We start from the raw sequence: 23,075 nt of genomic DNA, 5'->3' as shown, positions 1-23,075 counted from the left end.
GCTTTTGTATACTTGAATATTTCAGTACCGATGATGTTTTTTTTTTTTATAATTCAAGTGATATATATGACTACACATACACACCACAAGTCAAATCAGGCTGGTAAATGTGGCTGAATTATAAAGAATATACGACGAGCCGTTTGGGAGTCGAAAGAGCCGAGTCGAGTCAAATGATCTGGCTCACTAAAAATAACCTAAATTCCCATCACTCCTGAGAAACCACCCTCTCATGCTATTGGCTGACATACTTTCTTCGACAAGCCCACCTCGGAAGTAAGGTTCAAAATAAATAATTTCGCCTTATATCGCTGCGCACAGTGAGCTCTCTTACAGATCCTCCGTGTTTTATACTAATTTCATTCACCGCCTGAAGCTTTGACATGTCTACGGAAAAGTGTTTCGCCAAAGGTAAGACGTGCAGCGATTACTCAGCTTAACGGGAAAAGCATCTTGCAAGACTGATGTCAAGTCTTTCTCAGTTCCTGAAATCTGACCCGTGCATATCAAGAGGTTTATGCATGCTCAGTGTCTTGTCGATTCAATGCATTGTTTTATATTCAACCCCGTGGAAAACTGAATTTTGCAGGCTGCCAAGGTGTTTGCCATCCTATTCACTTCCTCTGCCCTGACGTTGCAAAATGACAGAAACAATGACAGCAGCGAGTTTTTTTCTGCAAAGTCATGGTGATCATGCAACACGTGACCTCTTTATCCTAAAACACAAAGGTGACAGTGGACAACAGGTATTGCACATAGTCAAAATAACTCGAGGATTATTTCTACCATCTAATTTAAAGACTTTTTATTAGCACAGCGACTCTCTGTGGATACTGATGACATGCATTTTTTAAAGACATAAAATATACTGTGAAGGTTACTAAAGTTACTCATTAGAAAAGGACATGTGCTCACTCCTATGTGACTGTAAAAGGCTGGAAAGGTTTACATTTTACTCCATCCTAGTTTTTCAAAGTCCAAGGTGATGTTGTTAAATGCCTTGTTTTGTCTAAAGTCCAGAGATATATTCAGTTAAATGATACAAAACAGAGACGAGGAGGAAATTTCATATCTGAGAGTCTGAAAACAATTTATGCATGAAATTATTTGATAATGGCAATTAGCATTATTTTCCTCTGCGTTAACTGTCTGAACGAGGAGCTCATTTGAACTGCTTTATGTACTGTTGGATAGTTTAATCTGTATGCATAATTTTGGTATATAGAATATGAATCTACAAAGACATTGTAGAGGATAAATTACAATATTTTCCTCTTCTGTACAAACTACTGAAAAGTGTTTTGTGAAAGGTAGGGCACACTTTGACTCTGTCTCCTGCTCTGACATCGCTAAATGTCATAAACAATGACAGGAGTAATATTTTTGCACAGTCACAGCTGATGACTCAGCCTGCTTAATAAATGTGACAGTAGCAGGTGTTGTAAATAGGGTGGAGCTCATTTAACTGCTTTATACTGTTGGATAGTTTAATCTGTGTGCATAATTTTTGTTATATGGTATAGTAATCTTTGTAGAGGATAAAGTACCATATTTTCCTCTGAAATGGATGTTTAAGTACAAAATAGGTAATGTGGAATAAATATTTCCTTCAGGGAGTGCTGCACCTGGTCCAGTCCCCAAAGACCACATCAGACTTTACAGCATGAGATTCTGCCCCTTCGCCCAGAGGACCAGATTAGTGCTGAATGCCAAGGGGATCAAGTAAAGACACATTTCATTATTCTTTATTTTAAATCACCACTGTTACACATCTGAACTTTTGATTAAGTTTACATGTTGGTGTCTTTCAGGTATGACACCATCAACATTCATCTGAAAGACAAACCTGAATGGTTCCTTGAGAGGAATCCTCTTGGTCTTGTCCCAACACTTGAGACAAGTGCTGGTGAGGTGATCTATGAGTCGCCCATCACCTGTGAATACCTGGATGAAGTTTACCCGGAGAAGAAGCTGCTTCCTACCTCTCCTTTTGGTAAAGCTCAACAGAAGATGATGCTGGAGCATTTTTCCAAGGTATCTTAAAATGAAGACATGCATCTAAATCCCAGAGTTTCATTTTGTGTACTTGTCTACTGTTACGATCAGCAAATCATATTAATGCCACTGCTTTCCACAGATAACCCCGTACTTCTACAAGATCCCCATGGGAAGAAAGAACGGGGAGGACGTCTCAGGACTCGAAGCTGAACTGAAAGAGAAGTTTGCCAAATTAAATGAGGTAAATTGCAAAGTCAAGTGCAACTAAAATCGTCTATGAACTGTAATAAATGTTCAGATATAATGAGTAAAGGGAGATCCATGTGTTTTATCCAACGTTGATGGATGTAATGTTTATTTTTCAGGACCTGGTTAATAAGAAGACCAAGTTCTTCGGTGGAGATTCCATCACAATGATCGACTACATGATGTGGCCGTGGTTTGAGAGGCTGGAGATCTTTGAGCTGCAAAGGTAAGTAATAATTTCTCAGGACATTTAAAAATAAATATATTTTATTTATGGAGGCATTTCAAGACACTGAAGTTGACACTATTAGATACAGTACAAAAGTAAAAACCTGTACAATAAAGAGCAGGGAATCACACAGGAAGTCAAGACTTCTTTGTCATCTTTCCTTCATGATATCTGATATGTGTTGTGATTTGGTCTTGCGTGAATGATTTGATTCCCTTTGTCTTTTCAGCTGCCTTGACGGTACACCTGAGCTGAAGAAGTGGACAGAGCGTATGTTGGAGGATCCGGCTGTCAAAGCTACCATGCACAGTATGGACACCTACAAGGCCTTCTACCAGTCTTACGTTGTGGGGAAACCCGACTATGACTATGGCCTGTAGAAAATAACTCATCAAAACCTTACATTTTTGGTGATAAATACTACAATATGTTAGCATTAAGGGGATACAGTGAAGAACAAATGTATTTCTGGGGGGAAATTTAAGACATGACAGATGATTTTTGTATTGAGGGGAAATTAATTGCCATAAGGGAAATGAGGTACTGTGAGGTAAATCTGATTTTCAATGATCCATTCAGAAGTTTGTATTTTTTTTTTTTTTCTAATAAAAATGAGATGTAATGACTCTGGTCTGAATCTGAATATTCTCTGTGTTACAATAAACAAAACTACATTATGTTTCCCCCCTCAGGCTGCACACAGTGGCCCCGTTTAATGAACTGGACATCTAAAAAAGAAATGGCGAAAACAAATACTTTACATTGTACATTACAAAATGAAATAGCTGCCGTTACTGTAGATTTGCAATACTGTGAATGAAAACAAAAACACGTTTACTGTTTGGTATATTATTCCTGTTAGATCTGCGCAATATGAGAGGTATTTCTGTTCAAATGTTTCCCTGACTGACAAAAGAGCTCCGTCTTTTCTCAGGTGAAAGTTTCTACAATGACCTTCATGTAGATTACTTGTTGCTGCTTCTTTCAGAGGCGTTAGGGGTATCTGCTGAAAATTGGTTTGTCTATAAATACAAGCAATATGACCTGTAAGCTTCAGAAACTGTCCTACAGACTGAACTAAAAGTAACTACATGGGTAAACAATATAAATTGTTGTTTGGAGGCCATATTCTCAATACACTGGTTACACTGTGAAATGTAAAGAAAGCAGCTGCAGCAACTACAAGTCTAGATATCAGCTGTAACTAAAATAACTTGCATCTTTTTGTTTCTGTACTTGTGTAGCTGGTGCAACTATTTAAGAAGCGGTAAAAGTAAAGAAGTAAGAAGCAGTGCACATGACAAGCACTGCCAAGACTTACAAACTCTCATCTAGGATGTGGTGTAAACCTCCATTTGTTAAGTGAGGTGTGTACTCTTGTATAAGCACAGGCGCATTTCTCAACATCTCGTGGAAATGCCTGACTGTTGCTGCATGAAGCTCCCTCTGCAACACCAGAGGTCTGAACAGATTGATGGGCTCCGCTTTGCGAATTATCAGAGGAACCTGCACATCTCCTGGCACTTTACTGTTCCCAATCAGAACGTGATGAAGTCTCTTCTCCTGTAGGCTCCTCTGCAAGAAGCTGAGTAAATCCCGAAGCCTGTGCTCCATACTCTCAACTCCCCACACAGAAGGCTTTTTACTCAGTAACAAGTGCAACAGAGCAGTCTTTAAGTGGTAGTTAGTAAGGGCGCTTTTTCCTGTGAGCCCTGTTTGCTTTCTGTGTAGGAATGTAACAATCTGAAGGCAGTGCAAATGACAGGAATTTTGTGGTAGGCGTTTAGCGAAATGTTTCAGCAAATTCTTCTCGTAGACAGCAAAAGAGAGGGGCCAGTATGGATCTGGAGGGCTGTCACAATCTGATGGAAAGTGTGAGACAAAATAAGCGTCTGTATCCTCCAGCTGAACCACCGGTATGATGTTCAACATGATGACTTTACCCGAACGGAATCGGATCGTCAGAGCGCCAGCGGCATCCAGGTTGCGAAAAGTGACCTCAAAGTCATATTTGTGAGAGATGCGTCCCCACGCTTTGGTTACAGAGATCTGAAACCACTTCATGACTTGATCTTTGGCTAAGAAAGGTGTGTTCCTGGAGCACAACAGTTCATCAGGACTGTGGTCCACTTTAGGTGTGTCATTCCTACTGTGCAATAGACACAGCATGTCATCTCCCATATTGGCAGAGCCACAGAGACAGCCCTTCTCATTCTCCCCAAACTTGGTCACCTTTATCTTGCCACAGCCCTGCAAGCCTGGGGGCACGTCACTAGAGGGGCTGCACCACAGATGGAACTGGAAGGAATATGGATCTGGAGGTGAAAAAGGGACTATAAGGTCGCACATCAGGGGTTTGCACACCTTCCAAGACTCGAACATGCTCCCAATGCCGACAAAGTCCCCGACTTCCATGTCCGCATCCCTGTCACATACGCTCCTGAGCGATTCCAACAAGTCATCAGCAAAACCTTCGACAAACTCCCTCACCCTCCAGTTTTCATGGGATGAAGTGTACATGCATTTGTCGCAGAAGTTACTCAGGACATCCTTATCTAGTACCATCGTTCTGGGTGTGACAGATCCACTCTCTGAAAAGACGTCTTCATCCTCAACTGGCTTGATTTCTGTGTCAGTAAGATCTACCCTGTACAGCTCGATGGTAAAGAATATGACGAAAGACAAAGTGCTCCAAAAGTACCAACTATAACCATCCTCCGAGCTGCTTTCTTCCTGCTTTGATTCCAGCTGTGAAAGTTCTTTCTCCAGCTTGGCCTGCTCCATCTCCAACCTCTCCTCGTGCTCTCGCATGCGAGCCATCAGCTCCTTGTCCTGGTCCGGGAGTGTGGTGTTCTCTTGAGGAAAGAGCAAGGGATGGTTCAATATGGCAGCGACCACCACCACACACACTCGTGCAATGGCCCCCTGCATGTTCAGCTTGTTTCTAACATACACATTTAAGCATCTTGCAGATGTCCAGGCAGCTGCAGCTCAGATCCTGAAAGACAAACAGAAATAGTGGTTTTATTAAAGTGGATTTATGAAAATCATGGTACATACCAAGAAAAATACAGTTATTTCTGTAGAGCTAAACTCCACCCAGCAGGAAGCACAGATTGTACCTCTAAATATAGAGGCAGTGGGCTGAGTGACGCACTCACCCAGTATCAGACTGTGCAACATGGGAGGAAGGAAGATGGAGCCCTTTAGAAGAGTGTCGCCCTTCTCTGATAACCCTATTCCAACATTGTGCCTCTTAACGTTTACATCCTGTTAACATTTTGCACAAAATAAAAATGAATGGCGCCTCCCTTTCTTAAAAATGTCTGAATAAAGTTTCTGAGTGAAAAAACAACTCACACTGACATTATTATCTTATTTCCTGGACGTCATCAGACGGCTACTGTACAGAAGAGGAAATTACACAAGTATTTTGCTTATGTTCCAAGCTTTTAGTAGAAGTTAAAGACACCTGCACACCGCTGTGGTACGATGGACTGAGTTATTTCAACTCTCACTATAATCTTTTAAATTACTAAACATACTCAAAATGGGACTAACGTTCCACAAATAGGCAAAATAAGAAATAGGAAGTACACATGCACCATGATCTCACTGTAAAATCATCACACTGTGAGCCATTCTCTGTAAGACTTGAGCTTTAAAATGGCACTGCAGTAATGGCAGTGCAGTAATGGCAAAGTATGTGAAGCCGCCCGCAGGATGATGGCAACTTCCCATGACTTACTCACTGGGATGCTTTCCAACACTTACATTGCTCAGGCCATCCAAACAAACATCAAGCCAGACAGAGAGGGCTGCACAGTGGTCCATTAAAAATCTATTGTTAAAGAACCTGAAGGCAATAGTCAACATAAACAAAGACTGAGAAAGACCAAGATGAAGAAATAACCAACTATTTCTCTTAAGAAGATGGCCACAGAGTCAGGAGTTTTTGCTTCTTGTAAACAGGAATACGTAACATAAGTGCTTGTGCTACTGTTTCACAACATTTAAGCATTTACCATTAGTACAAGAGCTAATTAAATAATTGTTTTCCATTAACATGCAGCTGGTCGAGTTGAAGCTGACTTTGAAGTTTTGTGTATTTTATCACTTACAAATACTCAATGTTTTATATTTTTGTATGACATCTTAAATTCAGTGGTTGAAAATAACTAAGTAGCCTATATTTACTGTACAATGTTTTTTATTTCCTGCTACTTTATATTTTTACCCTACAGAAATGCACAAAACAAATGCATGAAAACTGTGAAAGCAAGGTGTTTAGTTTAGTTTGTTTAGTTCTAGGCTACCGTAGAAACAAGGCTGTTCAACCATAGGTAGCATAAAGAATGGACATAGTATCCATGACGTCACCCATAGGTAAATCTAGAGCCGCTTTAAACTCAGAGTGTGGTGGCTCTGGCCATCGCCATCTTGGCAGTCCTGTCTAATCTAAAAATTGGCAAAGATATGGATATGGATATGCATCATCGATGGACCTGAGGGGGGCTGAATCATGCCAGGGTGCTCAAACAAGCCACCCACCTGTCAATCAACATGGCCATACTGTTAATTATGCGTAACTTTAAGCCTTGAATTTGGAGGAGTGAGTTATATATACTCAGTACAGTTATCATGAACGGGAAAATTAGCTATGGAGACCAAAACTGATTTTTGTACCAGGCTGTAAACATGTAATTACTGCTTTGAAGTCGCACATTTTATTATGGGTGTTTATGGAGAATGGTAGCCAGACTCAAGTGGCTGTTCGAGAAACTGCACTTTCACATTAGCTTCACTTCATGGTGGACTCCAAGGACGTTTCTTGTATTTTCAGGTTATAGACTAATGAAAACATAGTTATGAAATTATATATTCCATTTATGCCATATTTTGTAAATAGAGGCCTGTATGATGTGACACATTGGATCTTGAATTTCTATTTTGATGCTCATACTTTTGCACTTTTACTTAGACAAAACAAAGTCTGATTAATGAGTTTTACTTAAATAAAGTATCATACATTGTGGTGTTGCTATATTTATCTGAGTAAAAGAGGAGTCTACATGAGTAAATGTCAAATAAATATGCTGACCATCATTCACAATAAACTGTGACGTGTCTGTGTTGCGTAGTTTCGACACATTGCCAACAGTTGCCTCCCCAGTTGCCTAAGCAACAAAATAGTGCGCCTCTCATCACGGAAATGTGGTGACAGACAGACAAATGAGTCACTTTGCAGCCTGCTCAGCTAACAAACTCTGCTGTGTAAAGTTTTCAAGCAGACTTAACAACTAAAACGTTTATTTCTAACTAAACAACATGAGCAACAAGCAACAAGTCCGGCAACATAATTGCATGTTTGGGAGGTTGAGGAATTTGGCACTTCGTCCATGTAAAAGTCCAGAGAAGTTAGTTTAGGTAGATATACACGGTGTAAAACATGATACACTTACCTTTGTGTTGTTTTCTGCCCGAGTTCATCATAAAGTCATCATGGCATGTGTCTCTGGTGAAAGCAGCCTCATCAAACTCATGTGAACAACGAGGGAACAGAGTCACAGTTTACACATTTCCTGACTGTGAGCTCCACCCATGCACGCAAACACCGCCCAGCCGCCTCTGTGCAACCAAAATAGGGATTTTGAGCTGCGAGGACCGGGTCTGTGGGTCACACGACGAATTTAAATATCATAAACCGTGTGCACAAACTTCATATCATCCAGGACTGTGGAAAGAGCACACTAACTATCCTGAATAGCAATAACTGACATGATATAGTGAACTTAACTATACAATTTCTGCTGTTTTAATGGACTATAACAATGTTTTGCTTATTTATATTGTTAATCTACAGCTATAGGTACGGTGCAGATTAATATTAGAGACTTTATGATTATGAAGATAATGATTTTGTCTATAAAGTGGTTAAACTATTTTTATTTTATATTTATTTTTGTATTATATTGTATTGTTTTATTAGTCACGTATTCAAGTAAAAGCAGGATTATCATTTTTAACTGTTTTGTACAAGACTCTAACTTATTTCTTTCCTTATTTTTATGAATTCATCTGATGATTATTTTTCCTTTAATCCCTTAATCACTTGACTGTTTGGCCATCACAATTACCCAGAGCCCAAAGTGATGCCTTCACAATGCTTATTTTGACCAAACCAATGGAACAAAGTATTGGTAAATGACAAATATTCAAATAATTAAAAGAAAAGCAACAAAAAAAGCATGAAATATTTGGTATTTTTGCATGAAATGACATGAAATTATCGTCAAAATAGCTCCACGTTAACCGTTTCAGCTCTATTTGTAGATTTTTTAAATATGTTTTGTGTGCAAACATCTTAATTTGTATAGCAACTAGTAAATTCAATGTCAATGCCCTTTCACCATGACCCTGCATTTCACTGCCATTCTCTGTCCATCCACCAGATGCCCTCAGACTCTTTCTTATTTCAGATCTTATCCGGACCCTCTGGTCTGCCCTGAAACCGCCTCACTCCCCTCACCTAAACTTCCCCATCACTATATTTATTGAATTGTCTTTGTGGCTTTTGTACTTCAGGATCCTTTTACAGGTTTCCTGCAATCTACCTAATCTACTAGTTGTAGAGTTGTTGTTTTTTCTCCAGCTGTTAAAAAAAAGAATAGACACCTAAAAAATACCAGTTATTCAGTGATCTTTATAATCATTGCATAGAAGTCCATAATGATTAATTGGTGATTATTTTAACTTTAAAATCAAAAACTTCAATCATTAAGTGGATGGTGTGTTTAAAAGCATTTGCTCATTTCCAAAGTTTTATCCTGCCTAAACTAAGATGCTGGAAAATGTCAAATAAAACCGGTTTCAATTTTTCGCTTTTTTTTCCAACAAGCTGGACCTGGACGTTGGTCAGATGTTACATAAAATATCTTAGCTAATCTTTGAAATGGTATAATACAATCCTAATAGCAAGTAACAAGTAACATATGGCTATACTGAAGTGACATGATGACCCGTATAACTGACCCATCATGGTTCGCTGTAGTCCCAAAGCTTAAGAAATAGCTCTATAACTCTTTCCAGACTCACAGTTGTCAATGATTTTGTTTTTTCATCTTTTGTTGAACTTTTTGAGATCACATTGTGATGTGTTGCTGTTTGAGATCTCTCAGCCTACTTCACTCAAACAGGTTCTATTAAAGTGATTTCTGGATTCAACAGGTCTGGCAGTGATCAGGCCTGGGTGTGGACAGTGTAATTGAACCCATCTTTCAAAAAAATTAGTTTTATCACAGTTAGTTCATGATTTAACAAGGGGGGCAATTACTTTTTCACACAGGGCCAGGTAGGTTTGGATAGCTTTTTTCTCTTAAATCAGACCCTTTCTTAAATGAAATCATCATTTAAAAACTGCATTTTATATTTACTTGGGTTATCTTTGTCTAATATTAACATTTATTTGATGATCTTAAACATTTAAGTGTGATAAATATGCAAAAAAGTAAGAAATCAGGAAGGGGGCAAACACTTTTTCACACAACTGTAAGTAGGCTATATACTGTCTTGGTCTTGACTCCCGTCTCACCCTGCCTTGGTCTTGGTCTCGACTTGATCTCGACCTTTCATAGTCTTGGTCTTGTCTCGGTATTGATATACTCTTGTCTTGGTCATGACTTGGTTTCGCTTTAGGAAGTCTGGACTACAACACTGCCTTGTGCATGCAGTTTATTTGAACAGACACTGTCCAGATTGCTCTGGACCAATCATAAGTCACTGATCATGTGTCTCTGACCTGAGCCAAGGGAAAGGACTTAATTAAAACAGTTTGGAGTTTTTCTTTCTCAGATGCAGTTGTTGTAGGTCACTCTGTTGCAGCATTCGGACCTTTGTTTATTTGGACACAGCAGAGTTTTGGATGTTCGGATTTTATTATTTACTTCTTGAATTAGGTAATTTATTAATTAGTATTAATTAGTTGCTGGTTTTCATATTTCACATGCATCCATATATACTCAATAAATGAGAGTGTTTTATGAGCTGGATTCATTGTCATCATCATCATCATCATCATCATCATAAGATCAACACCTAAGAATTGCTGTATTGGGGTGTCGATTAGCTCAGTTGGTAGAGCATCCGTCCCCCATCTCTCTCCCTTGCTCTTTAGCTTTCTCTATCAAATAAAACATAAAAAAAAGCTTGAAAGAGTTGCTGTATAATATCATCATCACTGAGGTCACAAGTTTGGTATTCAGAGAACCGAAACAGAGTGATATCAGCACTGTTGTAAGCAGCTTCCAGATAATTAAAAAAATCTAAAAAAAAGTTTTTTTTTGGCAGTGCTTACAATGTGAAAATCCTCAGGAAATGCTTTGCGAGTGTCTCAGATAATGTCGCAATACTTCATGAAGTAGGGTCTGTAGAGTAAGGCTTTCTCATACTGCAGGGATGGCACACTCAGAGAGCACAGAGGAGCTCCGTCTGCAGACTCTTTGGGACTGGTTGAGACAACAGAGCCTCTTAAGATCTCCATTTTTCCCGGTTTTATTCTCTCTGACTGTCTACCTGAGCTGCTGCTTGCCTTACATTTGTCTGGATTTGCTCTATTACAGACTGACTCTGGTGCGACGCTTCAAGATCCAGCCTCAAAGCAAGGTAACATGGGCAATGGCTTGGAAGTGCTTGCGCAAAATTTTACACAACCATGTGTGTTTCATTTTCCCCCTGTCTGTTGTGCACTGGTACTTCAGACCGGTGTTTTCTCCTCTGCTGGCACCCAAGATGTTAACTGTTGTTAGGGATGTACTGGCTTGCCTCCTCCTATTCGACATGCAGTACTTTTTTTGGCATCTGCTTCATCACAAAGTGTCCTGGCTCTACCATTTCTTCCACAAGGAGCACCACTTCTACACAGCCTCTTTCTCACTGACAACAGAGCACACTGGTGTCTGGGAGATGCTGAGCCTCAGCATCTTTACAACACTAAACCCTGCGCTCCTGGACTGCCATCCACTCACAGAGATGCTCTTCTATATCACTAACATGTATCTGTCTGTGGAGGCTCACTCCGGCTATGAATTTCCCTGGTCTCCACACAGACTGTTACCTTTCGGTCTCTACGGAGGAGCACAGCATCACGACCTCCACCATCTGAAATTCAAAGTGAACTACGCGCCGTACTTCACACACTGGGACAGACTTTTTGGGACACTGCGAGGAGAAGACACACAGAGGAAATCAGGAAAGATTTCAAAGAGGTCATGATTATCAGATTATGTGAAGGACATTTTGTTTTCAGAATATAATCTTGACTGCAGCAATGAATAACAGTTACGCATTGACATTTTATTATTGTATTCATGTATAAAAAAACATTTAAAAACTGTTGTCATATTTAAAATGTAAACTTTAAAGGTGGCTGTAAAAACTTTGTTGAAGTACATCAAATAATATCAATCGTAATTTAGACCAGTGAACCAGCTATTAATACAAAAAGTATGTATATGATTGTATAATGTATAATGTACATGAGGCAACTGCCTGAGCATATACAGTTTGACAGCAGAGAAGTGGATTTATATGCAGGAGCAGCTTAAAAGGTTTCTAAAGTCTTGTCACCATTCATTGTAATGCAAGTATATTTAATTTATTAAAGAATGACTCATAAATCTTCATAAATTATCAATTCTTATTTTTTCAAACTACTTTAATTTACTGTTACACTTTATTTTAAAGTGATTCTGAGTGGTCAGACTTTACTAAACAGGTCTCATGCATTCATTACAGGCATCTGCATAATTTCAGAATCAATCACCACATTTTCCTAATACCAATTTGAAAATGTAGCATGAAAACTTTACAGGACACATTTTCCTTATGGCTTGTTACTGGAGCACTCCCTCATATGTTAGAGCTGAAATGTCACATTCAAACCATTTATATTTAAGAGGTACTGTGAAGTGGCACACCCATGTTTGTCCAGGGAGTCAAATCCAAACTTGTGTCCCCATCTTCACTTACAATACATTACTCACTCACTCTCTTCACTCTATAATTATTCACAAATTTTAAACCAGTTTCTAATTTAAATTCTCATTGTTTATTCTTATTATACTTTTATTATCATTAATCCAAAAGCAACTGTGTGATTACAGAAGCTATTGAAAGGTATAGACCCATTAGATGAAAAGAAAAAGTATAAAAGAAAACTGAAATAATACTACAAATAATTCATATACATACTGTATACATACACATATAAATATATAACACAAATAGGTACAGGTGCAGCTAGTTAGTGGTATTTATTTTATCATTACATATTGATTTAACATCATTCATCCATTCAATCTTTTTCATAATACAAACACATTACATCTTTTTTCCTATCTTGATTTCCTCTTCCACTTCTTAAGGTTTAAGTAATAAGTCACAACACATATTCAACTGTGTCCGATATGACGCTGATGTCTTAACAAAAAGAGTCAACAAATTCACTTGCTTTCAAAGCAGAAGTACAGTTTTAAATGTGAATGAAGGCACATGGGTACCAATGTTGCAATTTTGGGCTGACGGATGAGAAATGAAAGTAGTCCGGGAAATCTGCCGAGCCAGAATTAAAAAAGAAAGTCTTCCTTCCTCATATACAAACAGGAGCAAGCAAGTGATTGGATTTTATTATCTTATTATCTAATCTATACTGGTCCTGAGTAGGCAACTATATTTTCATTTTGCTGCACATTTAAAGGCGCTGCACACTCACACAGGTGTTTTCACTTATTAAAAGATAAGTGTGAAGGATTTAGTGGCAACCATTGTAATGTACTTGCTGAATGCAACCACCTTCTTTCACTCTCTCCTCCCTAACATGGAGGAGAAATAATGATGGGCATGAAAAAAGTCCTATTTAGAGTATGTCTGTTCTTGCCTACTTTAGAAACATAGTGGTTCAACATGGCAGACACCATGGAGGAGGGTATTTTTCTTGGTAACAAAAACGTGTGTGTAAAAAATGAAATAAAAGATAACAATTCAAAGGTAGAAAACTAAAACATAAATAAATAAATGTGAAAATCTCAGAGTCTGACACCTCAAATTAAACCATTCTGTAGTATCTGCTTCAGTGAATTTGGGTAGCTGATCCTTTACCAAACAAACAGGAAGGTCTTGTATGTGGACATTACTGCTACTTATTGGAGGAAAGCCCTGAACTTTCCTGTTAACTGTGTTGTCAGATGAAACTTCTAATGTCATTATTTATTCATGCATCTCAGTATTTTTGATTGTTTGGTATTATTTATATTTATGTGCCATATATATGTTCCTGATAATATCAACAGAAAAAAACAAAGAGTATAGATTAGACAAACGTTGCACAAGGCTATAAATAAAAGGGTAGTTTCATAACGATAACAGACCTTTTTTCACAGCAGCCATTTTGACATGAAATGGTAAACACAGGTGTTACCAGGTGTTAAGGGTCAGTTCCATTCAGGTCAAACAGAGTCAGGTTGCTGCCGTGGTTCATGTTGGTTCACTGGAAAGTCCCTGCTGCAATAAATGGAACGGGACCTTAATTAGTATCATTGTAAACAGTTGACCCTACTATTTCATGTCAAAGTGGCTGCTGTGAAAAAGGTCTATTACCTCAGAAAACAGCTAAAGGAGAGTGAATATTAGACCTACATTCATCAGGTGGCCGGTAACAATGAACGATTATGTTGCTCCATAACTGCTTCTCGTATAAATAAACAAATGGTTGCAACACAGTTTGCCATTTGAACTTAAAATGTGATGATGTCAGTGTTTATGTGAATTGTTTCCTTCTCATGTGGCCATTATCATTATCCTTTATTGCATGAACTGATCAAAAAGTAGGAAGTCTAAGTTGTGCAATAAGACAAAAAACAACAACAACATAATTACATGAATGAGCAAAAAAAAATGTCAGAAAATAAAAGTTGCAGTGAGATAAATGTAGATGAGTTGATTGTTTTTCAGTTCCCTGCTTTAAATATTCAGATGTTATGTTTTGGTTTTGTGTTTGGGCTCAAAATGCAGAGATGGAGGCTGATAAAGTTTTAAGGAGTTTATTATGAGACAGATCAGAGCATTCAGTAGACAACACTGGCTGAGCAAAGCAAGTTACACTGGACACAGGGTAAAACTTGAGCCATGATGTCAAATCAAAAGAAAGATGCAAGATGCGGTTTTCAGTCAAAAACATGCTGGAAGTCACAAGAGTACCGGAAGCTCAAAAGGTATAAAAAATGCAACAGGGAACAGGATAATCTGGCACAGGAATGGCGTCTCGGCCAGGCTTTAGGAGTAATTGCTGGAGACGAGAGCACCTTGTTGGAGCCAGTAAAACAGAGAAAACACAACACAAAACCAAACAGCAAAACAGGAATAACCATGACACTCAGATATTCATAAAAATCTTTTCAACCTCACTTTTTTTTTTTGAATTACACATTCTCACCATATTTCACTACAAATCCTACCAATGAAAAGTTCAGAAAGATTAGAAAGTGGAATATTTAACCACAGACCATTGAATCTTTTAATCATGACACTCAACTTCCACTTTCTTGTCAGCGTGACTGCTTGGGGAATCAGGATTTCACAGAATGTGGAACTCGGATTGAGCAACTAAATCACTATAAATAAAAGGTAACGTTCATATGATGACGACGTGCACCACTGTACATAATTGGAGCGGTTTGGAAAAGAGACTGATTAGCTGATTGACAGAGAATTAATTATCATAATTCTCTTTTTGGCTCATTGACACCTCCCTTCGTCTATGGAAAACATTATGTCAAGGTGTAGTTCAGTTCATTCCAATCTTGACAGAAAATCTCAGTCCCTTAATTAATTAACTAAGAGGTAATTTCTGTAACACCATTATGGAAGACAGTAGTCCTCAAAAATCTTAAACTTTATAAAAATCCTAAAAGTCCTATCATGTAAATGTCACAATTGGTGTGTTTTAAAATAATTCATAGAGCAGACAGCACTGCAAATATCTTAAAAAGTGCTCACAATGGACACATTCAAACAGGAAGATTTCGTGTACCTGCCAATGTTTCATTCACTTCCTCAGCTTTGCCCCTTTTGTCATTCTCTATCAGGATTCTCACCAAATTCTTTGAGGCACCCTTGCCCTGACTCTCCACCCATTTCTTTAGTAGGTTATATGTCTGCTCCTCAACATCATTAGGGTGGTTCATTTCACAAGCTTCAATAGCAGTCGCCATTTTGCTACGTCTCGCTACATCCTTCATGTCCTTCCATCCGATCACTTTTGCGATGGAAGGCAGGTGAGGCTCGAGGTCCACATCTAAAAAAAAGGGAAAATAAGGATTAATACAATAAAGTACAGCACACATTACAACTTTATTGATCCTTCAGGGGCATTTTTATTCCAGTGGATAAAAAAAAAAAAGATCCTAAACAATGTAATCCAATTTAAAAAGTCACACACACATACAGTCGGTCTGTCAAATTCACAGCAGTTACGAAAAACAACCAAGCTAATGAGAACTTTATACAGTAGGCAAGTTTAAGAAGTTTAAGCGACATCATCATCTTGTGCCGGAACCACTAAAACAGCTACATTAATGAAAAATAGCAACAAGTAAATTGTTCCAAAAATGGCAAAAGGCATAGATCCATCCCATTATCTGTAACTGCTTATCTTCATCAGGGTCACGGTGGGACTGGAGCCTATCACAGCTGACTTAGGGGCAGGGTACACCCTGGACAAGTTGTATGCTTACCAAAAGTGACAAACCACAAGCAACTAAAGGTAATTTAGAGTCACCAATTAACCTAATAATGTCTTTCATTAATGGCACGTCTTTGGACATGGGAAGAACATACAAACTGGACACACAAAGGCCCACACAAGGTTCGAACCACCTTCTTGGTGTGAGGCGACAGTGCAAATCACTGCACCATCGTGCTTATAGATTTCACGTTATAACAACTGGGCACGTGAGCATAAATTGGCATCCTGTGTCTCTTTAATTGTCGTGAAAAGTTGACTGCTCCCTGTCATTGTTGCATCGACAAAAAAAAATATTTTGGCAGGATATTTTTACTCGCTACTGATTGGTTAAAAAAGCTAAATAAAATATAACCCTTCAAAACATAAATGAGCTAACATAAACACAGACTGAATAATGATGTGAAATTCCAGTTCAGTGTGATTATCTCAAAATCTAAAATAATAAATAACAGCTTAACGTGGTCTGGGGCTTTTCTTACCTTCAATAAGCTGCAACTGCTGAGAAACAGAAATAGAATGAATGTTATTAAAAGATTTACGAGTCTACAGTGTTTCAACTGCTTATACAAGCGTTACAAATATATAACACCACAGTGACACAGAGCAAGCACACTAACAGGGATACCAAAGACAGCTTAGTTGTACCTCTTACGGAAAGGGGCAGCTTTGCCAGCATTAAAGGAGAAAGAGGAAAGCATTTCTCAAACGAACGCCAGTGCAAGTGTGACAAAAGAGGTTAGATAAAGCTGTTCAGGGAGTTATAAATTAACCAGAAGAGATCACACCGAAGAAGAACTTACCACATCATTTTGATTTCCATTTCCCTGCTGGAGTGTCACCCCTTGCTTCTTCTCTTCAAAAAGCAAAACACACAAACATTATTAAGAAGATCCAAAAACAGAAAGTAAATGTAAATGAAATAAAGGTTATTGTACTATTTTACTGAGAAACACACAAGGTTGTAGTGCCCTCTGTTGGTCCCATAAGGCCTACTTATAGTAGTGGTAGAAATACTTACTCTTTTTCCAGATACACACAACAACTCCTACTAGAGCGAGGATGACAATGGCAACAATTATGGCAACTATTAGCCCTAATGAAGATCCCCCTGAAAAACAAAGATATGGACATGACATAAAAAATTATTCAATTTCTGTTAATGATGGCAAAATACTAAATAAGTGAATCACAGAAAAAGGTCATCTTGCATGTTTACTCATGTTTTGATGTTTCGATGTCATCCTGTGCGCATGCAGTGTGTACTGGACACTGTTTTTTGACATAACATTTAATTTTCCAGATTTGAAGATCTAAATATTATTGTGTTTATTAAACTTCTGTGGCATGGACGAAGTGTGTATGTGTCTTTTTCGTTTTCTGATGAGCCTTGCACCTCCGTGATGTACTTGTAAGTACTCTCCTTCAACTCAGTATAATAATTAAAGCCATCGTGATTTTAATCCAAATGTAATAATCGTCATACCTTCTGTTTTTTCATTGCAGACTGTGTCATTCTTTCCTGTGCAGCGTACTTTGATGCCCTCTTCACCACACCTTGAACCAAAAGAAAAACAAGTGAGTGACCGACTGAATCACGACAGCCACAAAACCATTTTTTAAATTCAGCTGGCAGTCAGAGGACAAATCAATGAATTGATGACACTGTTTTAAAGACATTCTTTCATAGAAGTTTTTAGATATTCCAAGAGGCAGAACTTACTTAGTACACGGGTGGCAGGGTCTGCAGATGTCACTGGCGCAGTAGTGATCCACTTTACATTGACACTTCCTGTCCCTGGCAGGGGTACAGGATTCAGCCTCCTCTAGATTTTCTGAAAGGATGTTAAAACCACACGACTGTATTAGAAGGACTGACAAAAGAAACTGACATATTATGTTAGTGGTGGTCCAGTCATTTCAAGAAGCATTATCTTGAATATTGTTGTTATATTACTATGATAAATCAAAATGTCTGTAGTGAAACTGGTTTATTGCATCAAAACCTAGATTTTTGGAACTGGTTTTTACTGGAAAAAAGAAGAAACGGTGATGTCCATTGTGTCTTTACCATTGGGGTGTGAGCAGCGTGTGCAGGGTTCGCAGGACGTCTGTGTATCCGGGTGACTTTTATACGTCTCAGGGCCACAAGGCTTGCATTTTCCATAACTTTGACTTTTAATGCAGTGCTCGGTCAGGTGGGTACCTACAATACGGAGACACAGAAGAAAATGTTTTGATAAGTTTGGGTCAGCCTGTGATACACACACATACACACATATAGGCACATGCAAAAGTTACCATTTCTGGCAAAATAGACACCAACAATTAGAATTTTGTTTTGCATTATATGCATATATGTGTAGTTAAGTCATAAAACCTGGACAAATGATTGAAGCCCCGTACCGAAAAATACTATAAACAAACTTTTAACACTGTTAACGATATAGAAATATAGAATAGTTAAAGTAACTTAATCCATCCATCCACTAACTGTAACCTCTTATCTTCATCAGGGTCACAGTGAGGATGGAGCCTATCCCAGCTGACTTTGGGGGAGAGGCGGGGTACACCCTGGACAAGTCACCATCTTATCGCAGTGCAGTAACTTAATTAAGGGTGGAAAAAAGCACTGTAAGGTGATCACTAAGCTTGGAGGTGAAGTTTAACCCAAGATTTTCTATAACAGAAGATAAACGCATTACTATATGCGCCAATGATGTGAAATTACGTACACCTCCTGTCTCCTCACCAAACCTCGCATGGAAGGATAAAAACAGATTGTGTTGTGCCAGAGACAGTCTAGATTAGAAAGTTCTTTTAGTTCAGCTGTTACAGATCATCTGTGGTGAAACCACACCGACGATTTAACACCAACCAAGAGAAGAGCTACCTGTGTTGCCAGCTGCTGGGACAGATTAAGTGAATTTTCTCTTAGGGTCAGAAGATAGTTGGCTTGTGACAAAAATTTGTCTAATATTTATATCAGTGACTCACGTCAGGATTTTAACCCTTTAAATGACAGTTTGATTACTTGGTAAAAATCCTCAAAATGATTGAATGGGTGCCGGTCGAATAGTCAAATTTGCTTAGGACCTTCCTAACTGAGCTAATATCTTTGATATCTTTGTTTTTTATATATCAAGTCAAGTCAACTTAATTATCAGTGCTGCTATGTGGAGGTCAGAAAAATGCTGACCTCCACATAGGTAAGGTTAACCCTAAAGTTAACCTTACCTAACCTTAGACCACTGGAAACTTGGAGTTAACGTTAACTCAACAGACTTTCGACCTAAGACATACAGTACAGGACATACAGAGAACTGAAACTGTGATTCCCTCTTATACAAACAGCAATAAACATGAAATATATAAAATGTAAGTATAAAATATAAAAATGAATACAAGCCAAAAGACATCCATATATTTATATATGACTTCTGTGACAGGTGGACACAATATTCATTTATTATTTTTCACCTGGTTGTCCACGTTTATATTTCCTGCATGAAGCAACACGGTTGGCAGACTATCTGCCAGGTATCTCCTGGTACGCGTTTTGTAGTCCATCTTCTGAACTTTGTAGTTTTAACCACAGAGCACGTCGCATAATGACGTAGTGTAGTCTTCCCTTAACTCCTTATGAACTCTCCTTGACCCCGTGACGTTTTCCATCGAGGTCAAGAAAAGTGGTTAGGAAAGGACTTTGTTTTAAGAGATTCATGCAGATAAAAAAAACTATATAAAGTTTTTATAGCAGTAATGACACTTACCGGCAGCACACAGACAGCAGGCCCGCCCATCATGCTCATATGTCCCATCTGTGCATTGAGCTGAGGCGCTGCTGATGCAAAACGAAAGTGGAAGTAAGTTCAACAAGCTCGGTGCATTAGCATGAAGAAACTTAAATATGAATAAAAACAGCCTGAAGTCAGTGTTTTCACTTTGCTCTCTTGGATTTCACGTCGAGGTTTGAACTCTCTCTGCAGGTGTTATAACGAATTGTGTTACCAATCAATTTGCCCCCCCTCCACAAACCGCGCCCTACAAACCCGAATATACCGCTTTACGTGCTCATAACATTAACCCTGAACTATACCAGTGCTTTCTAATTATAAACCTCACCTCTCTTAACCTAAATCAAACCCTTACCTAACCTTAGACCACTGGAAACTGGGAGGTAACATTAACTCAACAGACTTTCGACCTAAGATTACCTCACAAACCGCTTTAAACTGACACACTTTATAACTGTGAGCGTCACTTACACTGTCACACAGATGCAGACACTAATAAAAGTGATAAACCACGCAGGAAACTTGTGTGGATCCGCAGCCATCGCGTCCTCTCGATAGTGTTGACAGGAAAAAGGTATCTATAACCATAACTTACCCTACCCAACTGCGCATGCGCACATTTGTGAAAGCATGTGGGAATTTTTCTAACTTTCTTTCCCAGTGTCATTGCTCAACTCAACTCAACTTTATTTATTTACCGTATATAGCACCTTTCATACAGAACTGTAGCCCAAAATGCTTCACAGAGCAGAGTAAACAAACAGAAAGAGAAAACAACTAACAGTTCTTAAGGCAGCAGAGCAGATGCATAAAAAACTAGAGATCAGAAGAAGAGTAAAAAGCATAAAACTACAACAACAAAACAAATAAGAAGTTAAATTAAGACCTATAGAGTAAAAAGCATCAATTAAGAACAGCTGCACTCAGAATAGATAAGACCTGTACAGTGAATAAGCAGATAAAAGTAACAGAGAGTGATCAGGACCTAAAAACTCAGCAGTGAATTGCTCACATCTGATCACTATTAAACAATCAATTGTGCTTTTAACTTACAATATAGACTGTGCATTATATAAAAATACAGCACTGTATAAGTTTGTACTCTGTGTTTCCACTTGTATATAACATAAGGACAAGATGGTAGCCTGTGATTTGGTTATCTTCATGACAAATATAGATTGTTGTCTTTTGGAAACTCCCCAAACAGTAACCAGCTCTGACAGCAGGGCAGTATCTCTTGGAAAAACGTACAGACCAAAGCTCTCAACCTTCTCCAGACGGTCTCTATGGCTGTTGTATTTATTCAGTTATACCTACTGTACATTATATTCTCCAACATGGAGGTCTCAGTGGCCCTCTCCATGCTGCTAGGACTACAGGTCTGGGGGAGAAATCTTCTGTACACCTAAAATAAGTGAGTCATTCCACGAAACCGGTTTGAGTCGCTCTGACCTTGTTACGTAAGTGTGTTCTATCTATTGGGTGACTAAAATCTATTTTTAAAAGCTTTTTTCATATCAATTGAAATTTCCCCTTTGATAATGTGTCGAAAACATTACATAAAATGTATATATAAGAAATTATCTTATTTTTTTCAGATGACACCACCTCTTTTTGTCATGAGAAAGAAAAGTGTTGATTTAATTACAAATACATTTTATAATCATATTCAAATACTTCCATTAGTGTATTTGTCTTTGGGGCAGCAGTAGGCACCCGACTTGGGAACTGGAGGGTGGTGGGTTCAAGTCCAGCATGGATCACGATATGCAGCCTGGACTGGTAGCTTGAGAAGTGCCAGTTCACCTCCTGGGCACTGCTGAGGTGGCCTTTAGCAAGGTACTGAACCCCTAACCGCTCCCGGGGCAGTCACCATGTGGCTCATTCCACTCCACAATCACTCAACATTTCATAGTCATGTCTATGAGCCCTTTGTGTTTGTGTGCTTGGATCCATTGAGGGATCAATAGTTAATAGTTCTTCTTAAACAGTTTCAAGGGAGGATAAGTGAATAGAGAATATCCTAAATGTGTGTGATTTCATTAAAACAGATTTGATTAAAGAGATAGTTCATAGATACAGTAATATGGGGAGATTTACAGTGATGCCCCACTTCCTCTGAGTCAGAAACTATTGAATGCCTCAGGACAGAGTCTGAAGATGTATAAAACAGAAATATTATCTATTTTTGGTCACTTGTTTATGGGATCTGTCATGACCCGGCTCTGAGGCCATGACAGAAACAAAGGAGCTACAGACTGAAGGCAAAAATAAAAGCAATTTATTGTTCAAAAAATCAAACAATGGCATAAACCTAAAGAAAGGATAAGATAAGGTGTGTCAGTAACGTCACTAGCGAGGCTGTAGTGTAAGCAAGATTTGGACGAATGAAATGAACAAAGCCATGCACGGCAGAGAAGAAAGAGAGAGACAAGTCAAAGAGGTGTGGTAAATATAGTGGAAATCTCTGGGCCTGGGTGTTTCCAACTATGGTAGTCAGGTCGCTCCTCAGGTACACAACACAAAAGGTAAATCAGGAGACCATAACAAATAACATAATCATGATCCCACCCTACGCAGGTAAACTAAAAGGGATTGCACCTTTTTTTTGTCCAAGGGGGGGTCCCACAGTCTCAGACTTTGCAAACCTCTGGCTTAGACAATGACAAAAACACGACCTCTGTGATCTCAATAGCAGTTATAGTTCTGGTTAAACTATTGAGCTCTCTTTATGGAAAAAATACAATAAACAAAAAGCCCATTCATGGAAATAAGCAAACAAAACATTTTTTAAATTGTATTTTTTTTATTTACTATATAAAATGATTTAAACGAGAAGTAACATGTCTATGTGGTGTGCTCTCACCACTAGGAGGTGTTATTGCACTTTGTTCGGTGTGTTGGTCACTGGAAGGAGGGGTTTGCGCCTGCTGATGACGGCCTACAAGTACACACTGAAAGTCTCAATCTGTCAGACTTCAATCCACACTACATAATAAACAACAAACAC

General features: G+C 38.6%; 4 protein-coding genes across 6 annotated transcripts; 2 read left to right on the top strand and 2 right to left on the bottom strand.

Annotated features, from left to right (window-relative positions):
• Positions 1-254: 254 nt before the first annotated feature.
• On the top strand, positions 255-3,099 carry LOC104929615 (glutathione S-transferase omega-1). Its single transcript, XM_010744188.3, has 6 exons — positions 255-411; positions 1,614-1,722; positions 1,812-2,034; positions 2,138-2,239; positions 2,364-2,470; positions 2,703-3,099. The coding sequence occupies exons 1-6, from the start codon at positions 384-386 to the stop codon at positions 2,851-2,853; spliced, it is 720 nt and encodes a 239-aa protein (XP_010742490.3). The 5' UTR covers positions 255-383; the 3' UTR covers positions 2,854-3,099.
• On the bottom strand, positions 2,878-8,068 carry itprip (inositol 1,4,5-trisphosphate receptor interacting protein). Its single transcript, XM_010744199.3, has 2 exons — positions 7,936-8,068; positions 2,878-5,471 (listed from the first exon to the last, which is right to left on the bottom strand). Exon 2 carries the CDS (start codon positions 5,402-5,404, stop codon positions 3,791-3,793), a length of 1,614 nt encoding a protein of 537 aa, XP_010742501.2. The 5' UTR covers positions 5,405-5,471; positions 7,936-8,068; the 3' UTR covers positions 2,878-3,790.
• Positions 8,069-10,911: 2,843 nt separating this feature from the next.
• Positions 10,912-12,134, top strand: LOC109142690 (cholesterol 25-hydroxylase-like protein). Its single transcript, XM_019277265.2, has one exon. It carries the CDS (start codon positions 10,928-10,930, stop codon positions 11,741-11,743), a length of 816 nt encoding a protein of 271 aa, XP_019132810.1. The 5' UTR covers positions 10,912-10,927; the 3' UTR covers positions 11,744-12,134.
• A 2,418-nt stretch (positions 12,135-14,552) lies between these two features.
• fas (Fas cell surface death receptor) lies at positions 14,553-20,691 on the bottom strand. 3 transcript variants are annotated; one of them, XM_010744215.3, is made up of 9 exons: positions 20,537-20,691; positions 20,042-20,109; positions 18,340-18,474; positions 17,992-18,103; positions 17,755-17,825; positions 17,290-17,379; positions 17,072-17,124; positions 16,751-16,769; positions 14,553-15,821 (listed from the first exon to the last, which is right to left on the bottom strand). In XM_010744215.3, exons 1-9 carry the CDS (start codon positions 20,605-20,607, stop codon positions 15,535-15,537), a joined length of 906 nt encoding a protein of 301 aa, XP_010742517.3. In that variant the 5' UTR covers positions 20,608-20,691; the 3' UTR covers positions 14,553-15,534. The 3 variants fall into 3 exon arrangements, with proteins under 3 accessions (XP_010742517.3, XP_019132794.2, XP_010742508.3); XM_019277249.2 differs by having other exon boundaries at positions 16,751-16,766; positions 20,042-20,112; positions 20,537-20,684; XM_010744206.3 differs by having other exon boundaries at positions 20,042-20,112; positions 20,537-20,682.
• Positions 20,692-23,075: the final 2,384 nt, after the last annotated feature.

This window comes from Larimichthys crocea, chromosome III, assembly GCF_000972845.2.
Source record: "Larimichthys crocea isolate SSNF chromosome III, L_crocea_2.0, whole genome shotgun sequence".
NCBI classification, from domain to species: Eukaryota; Metazoa; Chordata; class Actinopteri; family Sciaenidae; genus Larimichthys; species Larimichthys crocea.
The sequence above is the reverse complement of the archived record's forward strand: the minus strand, read 5'-3'. Positions and strand labels throughout refer to the sequence as shown.